Raw genomic sequence first — 19,207 nt, forward strand, 5'->3', positions numbered from 1 at the left:
AAGTCCCCCTCCGGTCATCTTTTGATCTTTTTTTGAAGCGTTCCCAGTGGTCTTTTAAATTATGCTTATGCCGTTGGTAGCCAAAATCAAAAGCTTTTACTGTTTTTTAGTACCCAGTTTCTGCTGAGCCCCAGCAGTGCAACAGAAATTTGTCTCTGAGTTGGGAGGACCGTTGGCACGGAGCAACCCCGCCTCCCCTTCCTGTCACCCATCACTGAGAGCTCTCTGTTTACACGCTTTCCTGCTAGCTTACTGGACTGAGTAACCTCGCATAGGAAGTACCCACTGGCTCCAAGAAGCCAACATCCCATAAACTTCTATAGAGAAATGAACAGCTATTACTCAGGCATTACATTTGTCAGAATGACCATTCTTGCTCTGCTACTTTTTTTTTTTACATGGTCTTACTAATCTACTTTATTTCATGATATTTTTTTCTTTATTGAAAGTTATTCAAGTTACAAACTGTCCAATCAGATGCCTCAGTAAAAGCATGTGGTGCCCGCTGGCCCCCAGCTCGAACATTTGAAATGTTTGATTGACAGATTCTCCTGATCCCGCCTTTAGTGGAAGTGATGTGGACTTCCAACAACTTCACTCCTAATTGGAGATAGTAGTTGCCATAGAAACGTCGATTCAGACCGACTCGGAGCAATCAGCGCTATCTAACCTCGTTCGGCTCGTAATGGCAACGTTTGTATCGCGGAAAAATGGCATAGTTAGTCATTTTCCACGGGTGACGCCACTCTCACTCAGTCCTGTTCTCATATACAGTCAGCTGACCATTTGCAATTTTTTTCAAGCTGCATTTTTTGTCTGCTCCTGATTCACAGCAATTTGAATAATGAAAGTCTGAGAAATGCAATTTTAAGCATAATTTTCTTTATATTTATCCTCCATCATGAGGAAAAATGCCACAAAAACATGTTTTAAAAAACACCAAAAACACAATTTTCTTCGGAGTGGGTCTTTAAAAAGATTTTTTTTTTAAATCTTCAATCTTATATAATGAATGAATATGTAATTATATTGTTTGTGTTTAAATAGAGTTCTATATTAACATGATTCTAAAGAACAGTTTTACAGGAACCCATCTGCTGATGTCAGCTGCAGATGTTTTCTCGAGTTGATGACAGAAATTAATGGATGTTGAAATTGTGTCTCCTCCGGGGGTGGCAGAGCTGTTGTTCTCCCATGTCACCCCCCACTGTCCTGCTTTGTTTCCCAGACTGTCTAACAGAGGTCACAGCTCTCAACCTGTTCACCGGCCGTGAGGTCCCTCTGCTCATCTCTCGAAAGAATATGTTTGATGGTTATCTGGACACTGTCATTGGTGAGTGCAGTATTGTGGATGTGATGTGAACCAGAGGACAAAGCAAAGGGGTGGGGGGGTCAAAGACATCACGTCGGGGTTTGGGGCGGGGCCTTTTCTTCCCCTGGGATCAGCTGTGTTTGTTGATGTGGTTTTTTTGTGTCACAGGTGTTCCTGAATGCAGCGAGGAGGATCTCTCTGTGGCAAAAGCACTGAATCTAAGTTGGACCACAGTGCTGGAAACTCATGAAAATGGAGCACAGACTCTGATCAACTCCGATAAGGTTCACACTGAGGATGATAGTATTTTTTATTTAACTCATGACTTTTATTTGCTCAACCTAAATTTAGGTGTAAATCCAGTTCCATGAGTTTAGTTAAACAACTTTTATCTTCCTTTTTGTGTCTTTATATAGTTTTCTGGTCTGACTAGAGAGCAAGCATTTGACTCCATTACCCAGAAGGCCAGAGAGCAGAAGGTTGGAGGCCACCTCACTAGTTCCAAGCTGAGGGACTGGTTAATTTCCAGGCAGAGATACTGGGGGACGCCCATCCCAGTGGTGCATTGTGAGTCTTGTGGTGCGGTTACGGTGCCGGAGGAGGAGTTACCGGTCGCACTGCCCAAAGTGCCATCTCTCACAGGAAAAGGGGCGTCGCCTTTGGAAGCCGCTCATGACTGGGTCAACTGCAAATGCCCCAAGTACGGAAATAGATATTCTGTTATCTCCTCTTTAGAACATTCACTTTTTATTATCTAATGATATTGCTAACACTTCTCCCCCCCTCGCATTCCAACTCTGTATGGGATCTTCAGACAGGTTTATAGATTAATCCCAGTCTAGACCATATTCATTTTAAACTCACATCATCATAAAAAATCTGAGCTCTAGGGAGAGAAATCACTGGCTCTCATTTAAACGCAGTTAGTCCGTCATTTAATCCGCTGGATTTTTTATTCATTTAAATCAAATCTGCGTAAATCAACAGGAGAATTGAGGAAATGATACTGTGTACGTGGATTAAAAAAACATAATCATGTTAATCCTCTGCAGCACTGGCCTATCTTCTGCATTTCCCGTGTTTTTTCAGAAGAACCGGCTTGAAAGAATCACACGAACCCAGACGTGCTCTCTGCTTTTCAGGAACCCAGAGCATTTAGAGGGCGCCTGCAAATGGTGTAATGATTAATTTTGTTAAGGCCAGGTTATGTAATGAGTGGCATCTGCAACAGAGGCAGCATAAGAAGGATGATGGAGTGGAGTTACATAAGGCAGCTGTGCCTGGAGAGAGACACAGACAGATGCATTCACCTTTGTACACAACTGTAATCACACACAAACACTCTACTTACTTAACATTTCCTCTCAGTAGATGTTTAAAAACGCAGGAGGACTACTCAGCCTGCGTCTCTGGAGGCCCATGCTGACATGGGAATTCCTCTCTGAATAAGACTAATCACCGTCATGGCTCCATGTTGATAAAAACAAAGGCCTACTCAGCCACAGATGGCACAAGTCATCAGATTATGTTCCCCCGCTTCCAACGCGCTACTATTGTTCAATCAGCAGCAGTGATTGACAGCAATCATCGGCAAAAACACAGTTTTCCGTCCTCTGCTCCAGACTCGCATGTCCATCAGGATTTGTTGAGCAAGTCCAATTAAAACTTCACAAGAACGCGAGACGTGCAAGGCCGTAAGAGGTGGGCTGCAGAAGTGGAGTTCTTATCAGCGCTGGACGGAGTCATTTCCTGTGTGCTCACCCCGTCTCCGGTCCTGCGCGGCGCAGCAAATTGGCCTGCCGACTGAACCCTGCTTGGCTTAGTTTGATTAGAAGGCTGTGCATGCAAGCGTGCGCTCCGTGTGTTCACTGGTACGTGAAGGGGGACGACAGTCGCGCCGGCGCACAGCAGATGGAGGGCTGCTTTCTTCTTGAAGACGACTTTACAGAGCAGGTGCTGACCTCCTTGTTGCGTCTGTTTGGGAGCCTTTCTCACTTTCTAGCTCACCCTCAGAAGACTCCAAAGCCTGGCGCTCTCAAGCATAAAAGTATCCTCAGATTTACTTGTTTGGCTTTGTAGGTGAGCTTCTTTCATGACCTAGATAATCTCCAGACGGAACACCTGTACGCTGGCTCTTCTTGAAATCTCAGCGGGATGTACCACTTCCTCTTGTCTGAACGGAGAACTTCCAGTTCTTTCTCAAGAGCCTTTTCTTTTGCACCAAACTATTCTTTCTTTTTTTTTGATTGACAGACTTAGTTACGTGGCTGAATTTTCAAATGTAACACCTGGCTTCCAAACATTAATCTTGCTAAACCTTAGCCTTGTTGCTAGGCAACCCCTCACATCTTACCTCATCACCACATTCTTATTACAGTCTTTTATGGTAGGTGGTCGAAGCTTCTCGGTGCGTTTGTTGATGAGTACATGATTAAAACATTCAACTGTGAGACGGAAAGACGGACAGATTCTCCCCATGAGGGCCAGGAAGTGATGCTGCCGCCGCTGCCGCCGTGTGCACTGGCTGAGCGGCTTCCATGCTTATCTTTCTGGAACACTGCTTTTAAATCTGCAGAGACTCATTATAGACTGTAAGGCAGATGCTGACACTGTTCCATTAAAATGCCTCAAACCTTGAAGAAAAGAAACCTTTTTTGAAAAAGTCACTTTGCCTCTCTATTTATTTATTCATTTATTTTGGAATTCCTCTTCCCCACTGTGAAAATGAGATTCCCATCATGCACCGGGAGGCTGTTTGGCTTGGATACAAAGGGCCAGAAGGTGGCATTTCCAATACAAACACTCACTCCAGGATTGAAGCCTGCCAGTTCGTCGTGTGTTAACACAGCCTGTGAGCCAGGACAGGAGAACACAGCTCCGGTATCAGTCTGCTTTCAGCTGTGCTTCTCCGTGGGGACGTGACCCACCTCACAACCAGATGGAGCCGCTTTTACTCCCGAACACGCTGGGATAAAATTGCTTTTTAAAAAAAAAATTCAAAAAATGTTTTACTGTCTTTTATCATGTTTGATTGTGAAGCACTTTGTGATTTTTATCTTGATAGGTGCCATACAAATAAAGTTTATTATTATTATTAATAATATTATTTATAATTATTATTAATATTATCATCTTTGGTCTGACGTGTCCTCAAAATAACTGTTGCATTTTGCTTTCTTTCTGTCTGTCAGGTGTAAAGGCCCAGCTAGAAGGGAGACGGACACCATGGATACATTTGTAGACTCAGCCTGGTATTACTTTAGATACACAGACCCCCATAACCCAGACAGGTAAAAGCCAGTAAATATAGATATTTTATGTGTTTTGCTTCTGTGTTGTATTTTTTTTTTCAGTGCAAATCTGATTTAAAAAAAAAAAGACTAAACAAAGTTTTCCAAGCATCTGTAGTGTCAGATTATTAAATGTTTTGTTTAAATATATCACTCTTTGTAAATATCTTGATTTTCTTCTCGTTTTCCCACAAAGACCTCATTCTAAAGGTTCCATTATGTTAGTCCTGCACTCGAACATGTAATTCAACCTCCTGTGTTTCAGCCACTCCTCCTCTGACTTCAGTGATTTAAAGATGGATGCTGTTGGTGCGCGCAGAAGTTCCTCAAAGTTTCCTTTTGTTTTGGCTCCTGCTGGGAAAGAGCGATACCCTGAGCTGTACAAAAGGGATTAATTTCTCAGTGCCCAGACCCAGCATTAAAGCTGATTTCAAAAAGTGGGGTGGGGGTGGGGGGGCTCTTTCTTTGCTGCTTTTAGAGTCGGACAGCCTATGGCACAACAGAAAAAGCAATTACACTATTTGTACATTTGGACTGGCCTGCTGAGCCTCATGTGCACTGGAGGAAAGGATGAAAATAACAAGTGGGAGATGTTGAAAGTGGCGAGGATGAGTGTATGTGTGTGTGTGTGGGGGGGGGGACGAGAAGCCACTGGGATTTGGGAGAACCTCTCCATAATGGCTCCGTATCAGCTAACAGGCTAAATGATTTTCCGCACTGAAAGGTAACAACTTGTCTGGTTTGATCATCGTGTAGAGATCCTAAAAGCGCCAGAAATGACGGACTTAATGTGAAAACTTGCAATCTATGTGTAGCTGTGTGGCATAAAAAAAAAGAAACCCTCTTAATGGATAAGACGTAAATCTATATTTTTCTTTCTCTGATGAAATAGAGGCTGCACTCTGCTTCTGTTCCTTATCCTTGGAATTTTGTGTGTCAGAATCAGCCTGCCCCCTACAGGAAAAGTGCATGCATGTCTATCAGGACGCATGACACAACCCAAAAATTATGTAATACCATCTTCTGAAATTGAAAATGGTTTAAATATGTATTTTGGACAATTTTTAAAAATAATATTTAACAGAATAAAAGCATGAAAAAAGATGTGCTGTAAAATTAGAAGGCTTATGGAGGGGACTAAACAGCAAGAAAACTTGCAACCTTTAATTCTCCTTTTCTAAGAACGACAGAAAGCTGATATGAAGTCTAGGCTTTGTTTGGCATAAAGCGAAGATGGATACAGAGTAAAGTACTGGCATTGATGGTTTAAAAAACAAATCAGGCAAGAACCTAATCGATAAAAAAGCCTCAAGAGGGAAGATAAATAAATGTTACACCTAAGCTCTTTTTACTGGCGCTGCATTTGATCAATGTTTGCTTTACTGAGGCTTTGAAGAGCTCCATATTTACCCAACTCATGAGAGTTTCTTCTGTTCAGGCCTTTCCGGCGTCACCTGGCAGATCACTGGCTGCCCGTAGATGTGTACATTGGAGGGAAGGAGCACGCCGTGATGCACTTGTACTACGCCCGCTTCCTCTCTCACTTCTGCAGGGACCAGGGTCTGGTAGCTCACAGGTGGGGTGCTCAGAGGTCTGTCATCTCCTGGCATGTTTGGTGTGTTCAGGTAAAAAAGAACCTCTTCTGCTTTCCAGGGAACCTTTTCGAAAACTTCTAGTGCAGGGCCTGATTAAGGGTCAGACATTTAAACTGGCTGACGGTGGGCAGTACTTGAGGAAAGAGGAGATAGACTTCACAGGTGAATCTCTTTCTGAATGTTGTTACTTTTTAGTTTTTTTTTTTTTTACTATTTCAAAACCAAAGACACCTTCACTTTTCTGCAAAACAATTATTACAGACCTTAAAGTCCCACTCCGATCATCTTTTGATCTATTGTAAAAAACTATCCCAGTGGCTTCTGCGTAAACAAATACGATCTTTTTCCAACAGCATTTCACCTGATTCACAAGGCTTGGAATAAAGAAATACTCAGGCAGGCAATTTTGAGGCACATTTTTTTAATATTTGTCCTCCGTGATCAGAAAAATGCTAGAAGAACATGTTAAAAACACTAAAAAGATCATTTTCATCTGAGTGGGTCTTTAATTAAGAAGTGATACAAGTATCTTTTGCATGAAGCTTCCTCAAGTGGATCATCTGCTCCCTCAGGTAAAGAGCCAGTGGCGCTGAGCGGTGGTCCCGTTGAAGTGACGTGGGAGAAGATGAGCAAATCGAAGCACAACGGTCTGGACCCTCAGGAAGTGGTGCAGCAGTATGGCGTGGACACAGTTCGGCTCTACATCCTTTACGCTGCTCCTCCTGAACAAGACATCCTCTGGAATGTGAAGAGTGAGTCTCACTGCAGCTGCATAGCGACTTTAAGTACAAACTCAGACTTGCTCTCCCCCCTAATAATTGATAGCAAGATCTAGATAACTGTTAATGTATGTACCCTCTCCAGCGGATGCTCTTCCTGGTGTTCTGCGATGGCAATCTCGCCTTTGGCAACTGGTGACAAAGCTAAGAGGAGCCCGAGAGCTTGGAGACGTCCCCAACCCGTCGCTGCTGAAGACAAAAGAGCTGGCAGAGGCTAAGAAGATCTGGGAAAACAAGAACTATGCAATACAGGAGGTAGCTGCTCTGAAGGACCTGCTGTCATCCTCTAATAACTGCTGAAGAGGTTTCATGGTGATCCTATTAAAAAAAAAAAAAAAAATCATCATCATAGTTCTTACCAGCAGGGGGCAAGTATGAGCCCTTCTTTACAAAAAAAAATACTAAAGACTTCTGTTCATTTTCAGTCATTTTAGGCTACTTTTATCCTAATTCATTTAGTTAAAATTGTCGATTTGATTTTTAAAATTTTTCTTTAATTTTGTTAGTGTTTGAAAGTGACAGGAAGCTGTTCTGTTTCTGAGGTGGAATATGAGGGTGCAAGTAATTTATCACACATTTCAAGGTTCAATGCGATCCATCCAGGCTGCTGTCCGGACATTTGTTGCAAACCGACACCCCCAGGGTAAAGAGCAACAGCAGAAGGGGAAAGAAATTGATTTTAAATCCACTTTGTGTCCTTTCACACTTTAAAAATAACCCCTATGGCTGCCAGGCTGGATGTTCATCCCCCTCTGCTCATCCGTCAGAGCTTTTAAAAGACCCGGGGCTGTTTGCTTTAAGGCTCCATGCCGACGCTGTCCTTTGATGTGTCTCACAGAAGAGCCACTCTGATCAACCTCCTCGTAAAGCCCGTCCCAAACCAATCTGTCCTCCCGTTCAGCTTAGCATGGGGATGCTGGCATTCTCAGCACTTATAGATGCTGGATCATAACAGCCTTCTTCTAAGTCTACAATTGTTTTTAATGGGAGATTCCATTCTGAGTCAGCAATTTCTTCCATTTCACAGTCAAAGGGTTTTAAATTGGATTAATGTCATTTGTTAATCATTTTTTGCTGGAGGAAGTGGCAGACGTTAGAGAAGTCTGGGCATCTTTGCTTAGACTTCTGCCCCCGCGACCCAAATGAGTGAATGAAGATGGAAGGATGGATAATCTTTTTTGTGTGTTTTATTGATGAATTTTGATTCCTTTGTGCTTCAGGGATGTAAAGCCTTTAATTTTCTTATATAAGCAATGATGTTTAAAGTGTGCTATTAATACAGAGGGGTGCTGAAAACCCACTCCAATCATCTTTTGATCAATGGTAAAAGCGTTCTTGGTGGTCTATTAGTTCATCCATCCATCCATCAATCTTCCTTATCCGGGAGCGGGTCGTGGGGACAGCAGATGCCCAAGGTTTTCCTCACCCGAGCGCTTCCTCCAGCTCCACTGGGGGGGGACCCCCGAAGAGTTCCCAGGCCAGCCGAGAGACGTAGTCTCTCCAGCGTGTTCTGGGTCTTCCCCAGGGCCTCCGTCCCCAGGGAGGCATCCAGGAGGGATCCGGACTAGATGCCGCGGTTCAACTCTCACCCTGTCTCTATGGGAGGGCCCAGCCACCCTGCGGAGGAAGCTCCTGTCAGTCGCTTGCATCTGGGACCTCGTTCTTTCGGTCATGACCCATAGCTCATGACCATAGATGAGTATTGGAACGAAGCTCGACCGGTAAATTGAGAGCTTTGCTTTTTGCCTCAGCTCCCCTACAGCCTCTAGATCCCAAGATATTTAAACTCCTCCACCTGGGGCAGGGACACTCCACCCACCCAGAGATGGCAAACTACCTTTCTCCAACAGGACAACATCATCTGCAAAGAGCAGAGAGGAAAACCTGTGATCCGCAAACGAGACCCCCTATGGCCCCTGGTAGCGCATAGAAATTCTGTCCATAAAAACTGAAGAGAACCGCTGATAAAAGGCAGGCGTGCTGGAGTCCAACGTGCACCGGGAACAGGTCTGACTTACTGCTAGCTATGCGAACAAAGCTCTTACCCTGGTCATACAGAGACCGGACAGCCCTCAGTAAGCCTCCCCAAACCCCATACTTCCAGAGCACCCTCCACAGGACACCACGGGGGACGCGGTATCCTGTGGATTAGTTTGAATATGCCATATATATTTGAGCCAAAACCAAAAAACTTATGTGGTTTTCTAGGACATAGTTTCGTAACAGCAGTTCATTAGAAATTCACCTCGGAGTTGTAGATAGAACTGTTAGCGCAGAGCAACCCCTCCCTCTCCCCTCCCCCTTACTGAGAGCTCTCTGTTTTTACATGCTTTCCCACCAGCTTACAACCTTTCACACCCCCAACTTAACATTACTGGTTCAAAAAAAATGGCGAACAACACTGGAGCGATCCAGCCGTACGGTTTTGAGCCAAATGGCAGCTCGGACGAGGAAAGCAAAGACGTTCATGGGTCTAGTCCTCTACAAGTGGATGCATCGGAATGGGGCGGAGCAGAAAACCTGTGGCCTGCCCGGTGTACTTTCAACATTACATTACAAATGCAATGTTTTTTGTCTTCTGCTCCTGATTCCAAACAATTAGAATTTGTTTCATACATGTCTTCCATCTTCAGAAAAATGCTACAAGAACACGTTAAAAACACCAAAAACATCATTTCCATCAGAGTGGGTCTTCAAAAATTTACATCTTTAACCTTTATTAATATTTTTCAGGTAACAGCTCATTTCACAGAGGATTTTCTATTTAACGCCGCCATCTCTCGTCTGATGGGACTCACCAACACGCTGACTGTAAGCTTTCCCTGCATCGCCTTTAAAGAAATATCCACCTACTTCAGTTGAAAACATATTTTTTCAACCCTCTGTGTTCAGAGCGCCCAGGTTGGAGTTTTGCAGCACAGCGTTGAGTTTGAGGAAGCTCTGGCTGCCCTGGTTTTGATGACTGCACCGATGGCTCCTCACCTGGCCTCTGAACTTTGGGCAGGTTGGTGGCTTTTTCTGGACCCCAGAAAACCGTCTAAAATCACAAAAGTTAAAGATCTTTTTTGAATTTGTGTAAATATTTAATATCTTATCTATTTAGATATCCACTTATTTATCAACAGTGAATCTAACGGGCAGTCTAACGCATTTCACACCAAACAGTATCTGTCCACCAACCTTTTGCAATCAAAAATGGGAGATGAAGTTCTAGTGTGACTGTTTATTCTGGTTTTCTGCTTTGGGAACTTCCCCTCACATTTCACTTGGAGGACTTCCCATTATTGTTGTGGACACATGAACTAAAAAACACAGAGCTGAGAGGAGAGGAACTCCAGACAAACGGTGCACCTTTGACACTCAGAGACAGGAAACCCTGACAGATGAAGGCAGTGAGGAAGTGTGTGTGCATGTGTTTATTTATTTCTTTTGTATTTAAAAACTGTATGCTAATTCATGAGTGCCCTACCCACCAATTTTAACTGTGACCCCACACAAGACAATTTTTTTTTCCCATTCGCCACAGTAGAACATAAACACTTACCTAAGCACAGGTGTCAGCGTGACAGAATGAAATGCTTTACATGTGTGTGTTTGTATGCATAAGCATCTGTATGTGAGCTGTAGTTTTATTGTGCATGTGTTGACATGTTTGTATGTGACATTTTTTGGAGCCAACATGTATGTTTGTACTATTTGTCTGTGTGTGGACAGGCCCCGCCCCTTTTGAGTAACATATACATCTGACAGTAATGATGATAAACCTACAGCAACTTGTTGCTTTCTGATACAACCCCCACCCCCCCACACTTCTTTAATTACCCTCCAACCTGTTTTCCTATTGTTTTATCCCCTTTTTATGGACAATTATCCCTGGTCTCTAAAATCACCCTCTTTTCTTCTTTTCTACGACAGTTTCAGGGCCAGTTTACAAACAAAAAAGTTTTTTTTTTTAATTACGACTGCTAAGTCGTAAATTTACGAGAATAAAATCAGAAATAAATAAGGAAAAACACTCAAGTTTTCTGTTTATCGAAGCCTAGCTTGAAGTTGAAAGATGTGAAGCATTTTGTGAAGCTTTATTTCCAGATACGTTTTAAAAACAGAGAAATTCTGAACCTTTTGGCGACTCAAAATCAACTTATTGTTAGTGTAGCCGGCTTTCCGGGGTTCGGTATCTGTAAAGCTGAGTTTTATACGTGTCATGTGACTGTCATGCGCACAAGAAACACCAAAGGGGAATGAAAATAGTGTTACATACGTCCCCTCCTCTAGATGAAACGTCCCGTTTCAACATAAAACAACAAAGATGAGAAAATTCTGTTATATTAGCATAAGAACGTTGAAAATGCTGAAAACTGGGCCTCCTCAGACGGAAGCATCACACAGACTTAGACATCTTGTCTTTGGTAGAGGAAGAAATGGATTGAAGCGGACATCTGTAGGGATACTGACGGCTTCATCAACGGGCTGCAGAGATCGTGCAAGCCGCCCAACAATAAATAAAACACGAATTAATCGTAAATCAAACAAATGAGCTTCCAAACATTTGTACCGGTAAAAATAAACATTTAGCGTATCCATTCAGGTAAATTTAGTCGGTCTGCACTGTTGCGGCGCGGCTTTCACGTTCTGCACTGAAAGCTCACTTCGACTTTAATCTCGTAAATTTACAAAAAAAAGTCGTAGGTTTACAAAAAGATGTTTTATTACATTTGTTGTCTTGCATAAGAAAATAGCGACACGTACACGTCAAAAACTCAAGAAACAGGATTTTCATTGAAGGGGGACTTTAACTGTTGCATCAGAGTTCATCTCACAAGAGGCAAAAGGGAAGGATGCCAACTTCCTCATCTCTGAGGTGTGTCTGCATACAGTGGCTTTGAGAGCAAAGGTCACATGTTCCCCATTTGTCCATTTTTCTTAGCATACAGTTTGTTTTAACCTGTCCTGTCCAACAGCTGAGCAAACAGATGACAGCTGAAGGCCTCTTGTGTTGGACAAATCTTACTGTTACAATAGGCGGTTATGAATCTGTTGACACACAGGTTGTATATTTGGATAAACCCCCTCTTGTATTTGAGGCTAAACTTTATTGTGTGAATGCTGTGGAGCGTTCAGACTATAGTGTTCCCGTTTTACTTCCGTACACTTTTTGGACGGTCGTAGCTCTTCAATCCCTTCATCTATTCAACTCATTCAACTATCAAATTGTACAGCTACATTCAGGAGATGAGCGTTCTAAGGTTTTAACTACATACCTCTTTAACTTTTTAACTATTCAACTAACTACCACTTTTTTTTAGTCATTATTATTACGGAATCTTCAGATGCCCCTTTTTCAACAAAAAACTTTTGGCTCTACTAAACAATAGAACTCATGAAGATTTTAAACTACAGAAACCATTCAACTTGTAAACTATTCAGCAGACTTTAGGTTCTTGAACCGGCATGGTGATCAGGATGGGTGTGCCCGCATTCGCTGTTGGGCGATTTGGTTCAGACGAGTACCAAATTGTGCGGCGCCGCAGAAATCTCTCTGCTGTCATACGTTTGTGCCGCACCTGACTCATATCGCACCTCTGACCTCAGATTATGTCTGTACCATCAACTCAACTTTGAAACTGGCCGCGTCTGCCGCAAATGTGGTCCGCAGCTTAACCCTAACCCGTAATCTTAAACATTACCTGTCCTCTGGGTCAGTGTGGCCAAGAAAAAGGGTTAGCGCTGGCCACACATATTTGTAAAATTACGTGTAATAGTCACTTTCTTTCTGGCATTTCATTTTATTTGGTGTTCAGTGTAATTCCACAATCTGCATCAGTTCTGAGCCTCAGCCAGTGCTGTTCGCTGCTGCAATTTAGCCTAAATTATAATGTCATTCAAATAATTTTCCATGGATTTATCAATGTTCTTTTTGGTGTGTGATTATACTAAACGGCAGGGTGTGGTTCACACATTTGTCTAGTCAGTCCGCACAATGTCAAATGTGTGTATTTACAACCCAAAATATGTCACTTTTCACTGTTTCTTAATCGCTAAAGAGAAACTTTTGAAAATTGAGACCATCAGTCGATGTTGTTTGTGCCCCCCCCCCCCATTGTGTCAAGCTCATCACGCATGCAAGACACAGCTATCATCAACAGACAAGGGGTCAAGGGCGGGGCTACTCAGCTTGGCACCAATGGCCACGCTCATATAGAGGAGACTTTGGAAACAGCTTCAGATAAACATGAAATATGGCTTTTGAAGACATTTAGGTTGTGGGTTTTTGGTTAAAATCTTCACAATCATAATTAAAGTACCACTGGGATTGTTTTTATAAAAAATAAAAGAAATAATCTTAAGTGGACTTTAAGACAAGAGCTAGAATGGTTCTTTGGTTGCGTTAAGAATTTTCAAATATTTCCTGTTTTCCAAACACTTTTCTTTTTAAAAACATTGTTTCAGACCTAATAACAGTTACTTTAAAGTGCTTACATTTATATGTGTTCACTCTAAACTGCACTTTATTAATGGAATGCCTATTTGTTGGAATGTGATTCTTCTTCAGGTCTGTGCCAGATCAAAAACCCCCTCAGTTCTGTACTCCTGCGGGGAGGCGAGGTCCTCCAGCAGTCCTGGCCCATTGTGGACCCCCAGTATCTGGAAGTTCCTGACTTTGTGGAGGTGTCTGTGCTGGTATGATGCAGTTAACACTTAAATACCTGTTGCAGGAATCTTCTCAGAAAAGAAAAAGGATCAATAATGATTGACACAAATGTTTTTTTTTCTTTCTAATGATAGTTTATGTTCTGGAGCAGCATTTCACTCTTTATTAGGAGGGATTAGTGTATGTTTTTCCCTCCATCTTGCAGCATTTTCACTCAGACTCCACTCTAATGATTACATTCATACCCTGTAATTTTCAGGAAAGCCTGTTATTACCCAGTGTATTCCATCCATATTTCCACTTGTATCCGTGTTTATGTGTCAGCACATAAAACAGTCTTTGAAAAACTGGATGGATACGTTGGGAAAATATTAAATCACGTTAACACTTTTACATTTAAAGTGTTCATACATAACAGTACATAATGGAAAAAGAGTTTAAAGTTATAGATTTCTTTTGTTTAAATCGCATTCAAGAACATTAATACAAGGAACAGAAACATTTCATTGGGTCAGAGGAAGTAAAAACAATTTATTTGCCCCTTTTCCTTTAATATTTATAGAATAAAAACATGCATTTACAATTTGAGTTAAATTGTAAAACAAGAATAGATTGAACGTCCATAAAAAGATTATCCGCACAAAAGTGTGTGTCTGTGTGTTCTTTTGTTTCAAAAACACAATTTCAAGAGAGTCTAAGGTAGCATCCAGGTGGGGGAAAGAGAAAACAAGCTTGGATGAAATCCATTTCTTCTTTGGCCATCTTGAAAAGTAATGCTCTTACATTAAGTAAAGAAATAATACATTAAAGAAATCTAAGTTAATGTGAAAATGCTACTCAATACTACTTTGTCTAGTCCTTTTTAAGGATACAAACGTTTTTTTTTTGACGGAAATATGTTTGCATTTTGGGGACTCATGTTATTTATTAATTGGATTTATATATATTTTTTTCATTCAATGACTGTTCCAAAATAATCATTAGATTTCACATTTCACTGATCATCTGGCTGCTGTGACCAGTGACCTTCTCACCTTGGAAGGATATGTCAAGACCTTGTTCTGTTCAGCAGAACATCTCGCTGTTTGTGTGCATTTGCTGTTTTATTTTAAACCCTTTGTTGTATGCATTGGTTAGAATATTTGGGCACAAGCCCTAAAAACAACTGCTGGTTATGTGATAAACAGGTCTTGTTGTTTAAAAGTAATGCTGACATTTTACCAAGAAGTCAATAGAGACGGACTTCACCAAGTAGCAAGTTTTTGCTTTTTTTGTTCCAAAAACTCGTGAAGCTAAGGTTCCCCTATTAATGACACCTGAACAAAAGAGACCATTTCTTAATAACCAACATCATCTAGTTTGTAAATCCTTTTTCCTCGCACCTCTCTGAACAATGACCCCTGACCCAGACTGGATTTGGACTTTGTCAGCTAGAAACCCAAACCCACCAGTTTGATCTTCTGTGAGAAGTCAATTCTTAACAAATACTCACCTCTGGATTTGGTCACATCTAAGATTTCATATGTTTTTCTTCAACACAAATGTTGATTTCATGGTATCACCTTAGCACCCATGCAAGGAAACATTTGCCGTCAAGGATGATGGGCCTCACTCCACCATTCACAGGCAGAATGCTGCCTAGCAGAACACAGAACATTTCATCCATGTGGGCTCAACAGAACTTAATGAAGTCAAGAAGAAAACCACTAGAAAGTAGTAAAATGATCTGTCCAGGCAACAAGTAATTTTTACTAAACAAGCCTTATATTATTATATCAAAATCTAGAAATAAGGAGTTCCACACAAGCATTCTAAAAAGGTCAAATAAGCTATAAAAGCTAACTGTTAGAATTCCTTCAAATTGAATGTTATACAGCCTAATAAATGTTCTTTTTTTGCTAGTTCTCAACAAATAGTTTTTATTTTTTAGTTTTCATGAACCTAATTGTAGTTCTCATGATTCCAGTGACATCATTTTAGTGTGTAATAAGTGAAAATGATTAGTTTTGGCACAAAATGGGAACAAAATGAGAATAAAATCTTATTACAAGTTGGCCCATCTTAATAAATCCTCATAAACTGCAAACACGGGCCCCTTACAAATAAGTCAAAAATTCTTAGCCCATTGGCAGATTTTCTTACAACATCGGCCAATGAGGTGAGGAAAATGGTCGTACAAAGAGCTCCTATTTTAACAAAAACATTCTAGTCACTACGACTTGACTCAAAATGAAATATTTTCCCTTTGAAAAACTTGCTTGATAAGATTATTTTTTCTTGCAAGACAGAAAATAAGACATTTTTTCTTAAAACAAGGGTCTTTTTAAATTAAGATTTGATTTTTGCATTGTAATATCTAAAAGTAGCACTTAGAACATAAATCTCTATTTCCGCCCCCCCAAAATAATGACAATGAATTCCAATCTAACTTGTCAACATTTATGAACTTTAAAATAACATCCTCAAAAATGTAACTGAATATTACAGAAAAATAAGAGGTTTTTTTTAGGTCTTCATTTAAGTTTTTCTATTATCAAGAGTATGGAGCAAATGGATTATGATTCATTTGAAAAATAATTTCCTTATTTTTAGATCCTGGCTCTCATTGAGACAAAAAAACTTAATAGATTAATTTTGAGAAAAGATTGGAAAGGTGTAGAGGAAAAAGAGGTTAAAACAACCTAAAACCTGGTCAAATATCTAGAATATCTAACAGTTTGCAGTGTTCTCCAGAGAATGGTTACAGGCTGCATTGTTGTTGTTATAGGAATGATAAAATAGTGCAGCTGCATATGAATCCCGCTCACTTATAACATAGCTCTGCTTATCGTCATTTGGTTCTGATAAATCCAAATGAGCCCTTTGGTTTTCAGTCAAGAAATGACTGGAAAAGAGCTTGATGTTGACCGTGGCCCAGGTCTTTACCATCAAATGTGCCTCTTAATGAGCGTGAGAAAGTCAACAAATGTCCTCACCTTCCTAGACTTTGCTCAAGTGTCTAGACTTCCAAGTGGTTTCCACAAAGGTAGTTGTACGAGGAAAATCACACAAAATACAGATGCTGGATGCTCAGTGATGATCACTTTGGTTTTCCTCTAGCCTGAGATTTGGTTTCTGGCCCTCATTGTGTCTAATCACATAGTTGGGTTTGCCCCAAAAAAGAAGGCTGGGGTTGAGTGGCCTCAGACATGGATACAAACCCGCACACCATTAATTTGCAACCACATCCACAGACCTGGGATCTCATTCAATGTGTGCACTTGCTTCTAAACATACAGGCCTGAGCGCTCTTCCAATAGCCACCACTAACTATGTGTTTTAAAGGGTGCAATTTATAAGTAGACAAAGAAGTGGAGTCATTTATTTATGGACTTGTGTGTAAAAATAAAAAAGGGTTTAGACTGAACTTGGTTTATTAGACGCAAAGAAGCAGCGTAAAACACATTTTCCACATTTGTCTTTCTCTGGAACATTTCAGATTAACAATAAGCCCTGCGGGAAAGTGGCGGTCCCTCTGCAAGTGTCCAAAGATGTCAGTCGGGTCCAGCACCTTGTGTTGGAGAGCGCCGTCGGGCAGAAACATCTGAGCGAGCGCAGCATCAAGCGAGCCATTCTGTCTCCAAGAACTGCCCTCATCAACTTCCTTGTTGAAGAATGACCTCTATGCTTCATTCCTTTCCCAGGACTGAAAACAAACACATAGCACACACTCAAGAGGTGGAATTTGTATTTTTTTTAGTGTCCTCAATTGTCATTCTGTTTGTGATGTTGTATTTATTTGCCTCAGATTTTATTAAAAACATCAAAAATGAACAGTTTCCAGTTTCTCTAAGTGTTGCTGTGAGCTTCAGCACGTCCAGATCCCGTCAAACGCAAACCCAAAGATGCTTAACGTTCATTCTCACACTCTCCTCTCACCTGTAGCACTATTTTGGCACAGCTGTCACGACACACACATTCCCAGCTCTTCCTCTGCTCTAATCCTCTTAGCATCTCCGAGTTTCATAATGATCTGCCTCAAATGATCTGCCTCATCAGTTTTTTCCCTCATCTGCTATTAGCAACAGGAGGAAAAGCTAAAAGGTGCATTTAAAAAAAAAAAAAATATCACACCTACCCACCATTCTCCATTAGTGCCTCTGCCTCACACCTCTGCCAGCCGGTCCACACTGGACCAGCATGACTCAGCTAGAAGAAGACCTTGTAACGTAACTGGCTATAAAGCCTGTCTGAGTACGCAGTCATCTGATTTGTGAACATGTTCGTCCTCTTTGACTTGACATAAAAGGTTTTTATTTTAGAGTCATATCTCAGGCGTCACCCTTGTGTCAGAATGTAAATGAGCTTGAAATCAGCTTCTGATTTGAAATCTCAAGAGCCATAGAAGTTTGTTTTTGGTGCGTCCGTGCTTAGTCAACATAAAAAGTGCATGTAGAAGGAAAACACAATGTTTTTTGTTTTGTTTTTTTTGCTGATCCCGATAGCCTTCCTTCCATATTTCTGTGATTTATCTCTTACAATCAGGTAACAGGAAAAGGCCCCTCACTAGAGACGGAATAACAGGATGCAAACCCAGGAATAGTGAGCTGAGGCCAAAACTCTGTTAGTCCTTTATGGTTTGAACTTGTATATTATAAACTTGTTACTGTCATAGCAAAATGGAAACTACACAGAGATGCCGAAGCATTTTCTACACACATGCACCTTTTGTGCTTTCAGCTCGACTGTGAATCCTCAGAAGTGAGCTTTTGCCCTTGACCTCTTGCTTTCCTGTTATTGCTTCAGTACTTTACACCTCCCTTTGATCCCCCAGCAGCAGCAGCAGCAGCAGCTACCATGCATGAATCTGAATTTGAACAGTAACATTAAGCTGCTGCTGCAAGAAGAAAGGTGCAATTGTTTGGAGACATCTCCAAGTTTGCAGGAGATGTTTCCTTGACTGACAGAAAGGCCTTAAGAAGAAGGTTTTTGTGGAGATGAGGTCTAAGCTGTCCTCCTGCATTTCCTCTGACAATTAATTTAGTCCCTGTCAGCCTCTGCCACCATTTATCATTTAACACATTTTCATCATCAGCTCTGTAGTTTCCATGACGACTATATTGCAGTTCAGATTTCCCTTTTGTGGTTGCGTGTCTTACGCAGCGGTTGTGCCACATGAAGTTTGCTTGTTGGGTTTAAGAAAACCAAACTGCCTTTTCCTCTTGAGAAACAACTGATGGGTGGAAAACTGTCGAGAACAACTGCACCACAGCTCCAGTCATGCCCCGAATTACACAGCTGTGATCCCCAAACTGCTTTGAACACTTTCACTGGATGGAGGCTGATTAAATCCCATGAGGTTGATCATTTCTGCGGATGCTCTGTGAGCTAAATGTGGGATCCGATTTACCCTGGTAAGTTAAAGATGCGGAGAGGAGAAAAAAAAATAATTTACTGAACACTTTAGCATTTGAAGTTAATTATTAATTAAAATTATTATTTTCTACAATCATTGTAAACCAGAATGTTTTTACATGTCTAAAACTGTCTACTCCCCGCCTTTACAATGCCAAAGGTAAATATTTTTAATGGGAGTAAAC

General features: G+C 41.2%; 1 protein-coding gene across 2 annotated transcripts in view; it reads left to right on the forward strand.

Annotated features, from left to right (window-relative positions):
• The window catches only part of lars2 (leucyl-tRNA synthetase 2, mitochondrial), a 45,912-nt gene extending 28,471 nt beyond the window's left edge, over positions 1-17,441 (forward strand). For both annotated transcript variants that reach the window (XM_023963894.1, XM_023963893.1), the window contains exons 10-21: positions 1,229-1,333; positions 1,481-1,596; positions 1,729-2,012; positions 4,504-4,602; positions 6,041-6,178; positions 6,256-6,359; positions 6,770-6,949; positions 7,062-7,231; positions 9,710-9,787; positions 9,869-9,980; positions 13,530-13,657; positions 17,107-17,441. In XM_023963894.1, coding sequence (XP_023819662.1) covers positions 1,229-1,333; positions 1,481-1,596; positions 1,729-2,012; positions 4,504-4,602; positions 6,041-6,178; positions 6,256-6,359; positions 6,770-6,949; positions 7,062-7,231; positions 9,710-9,787; positions 9,869-9,980; positions 13,530-13,657; positions 17,107-17,286 — 1,694 coding nt within the window. In that variant the 3' untranslated portion in view covers positions 17,287-17,441. The remainder of the gene's footprint in view (positions 1-1,228; positions 1,334-1,480; positions 1,597-1,728; positions 2,013-4,503; positions 4,603-6,040; positions 6,179-6,255; positions 6,360-6,769; positions 6,950-7,061; positions 7,232-9,709; positions 9,788-9,868; positions 9,981-13,529; positions 13,658-17,106) is intronic.
• The last annotated feature ends 1,766 nt before the right edge of the window (positions 17,442-19,207 follow it).

The sequence above is a fragment of the Oryzias latipes genome, chromosome 16 (genome assembly GCF_002234675.1).
Source record: "Oryzias latipes chromosome 16, ASM223467v1".
In the NCBI taxonomy this organism is placed as follows: domain Eukaryota; kingdom Metazoa; phylum Chordata; class Actinopteri; order Beloniformes; family Adrianichthyidae; genus Oryzias; species Oryzias latipes.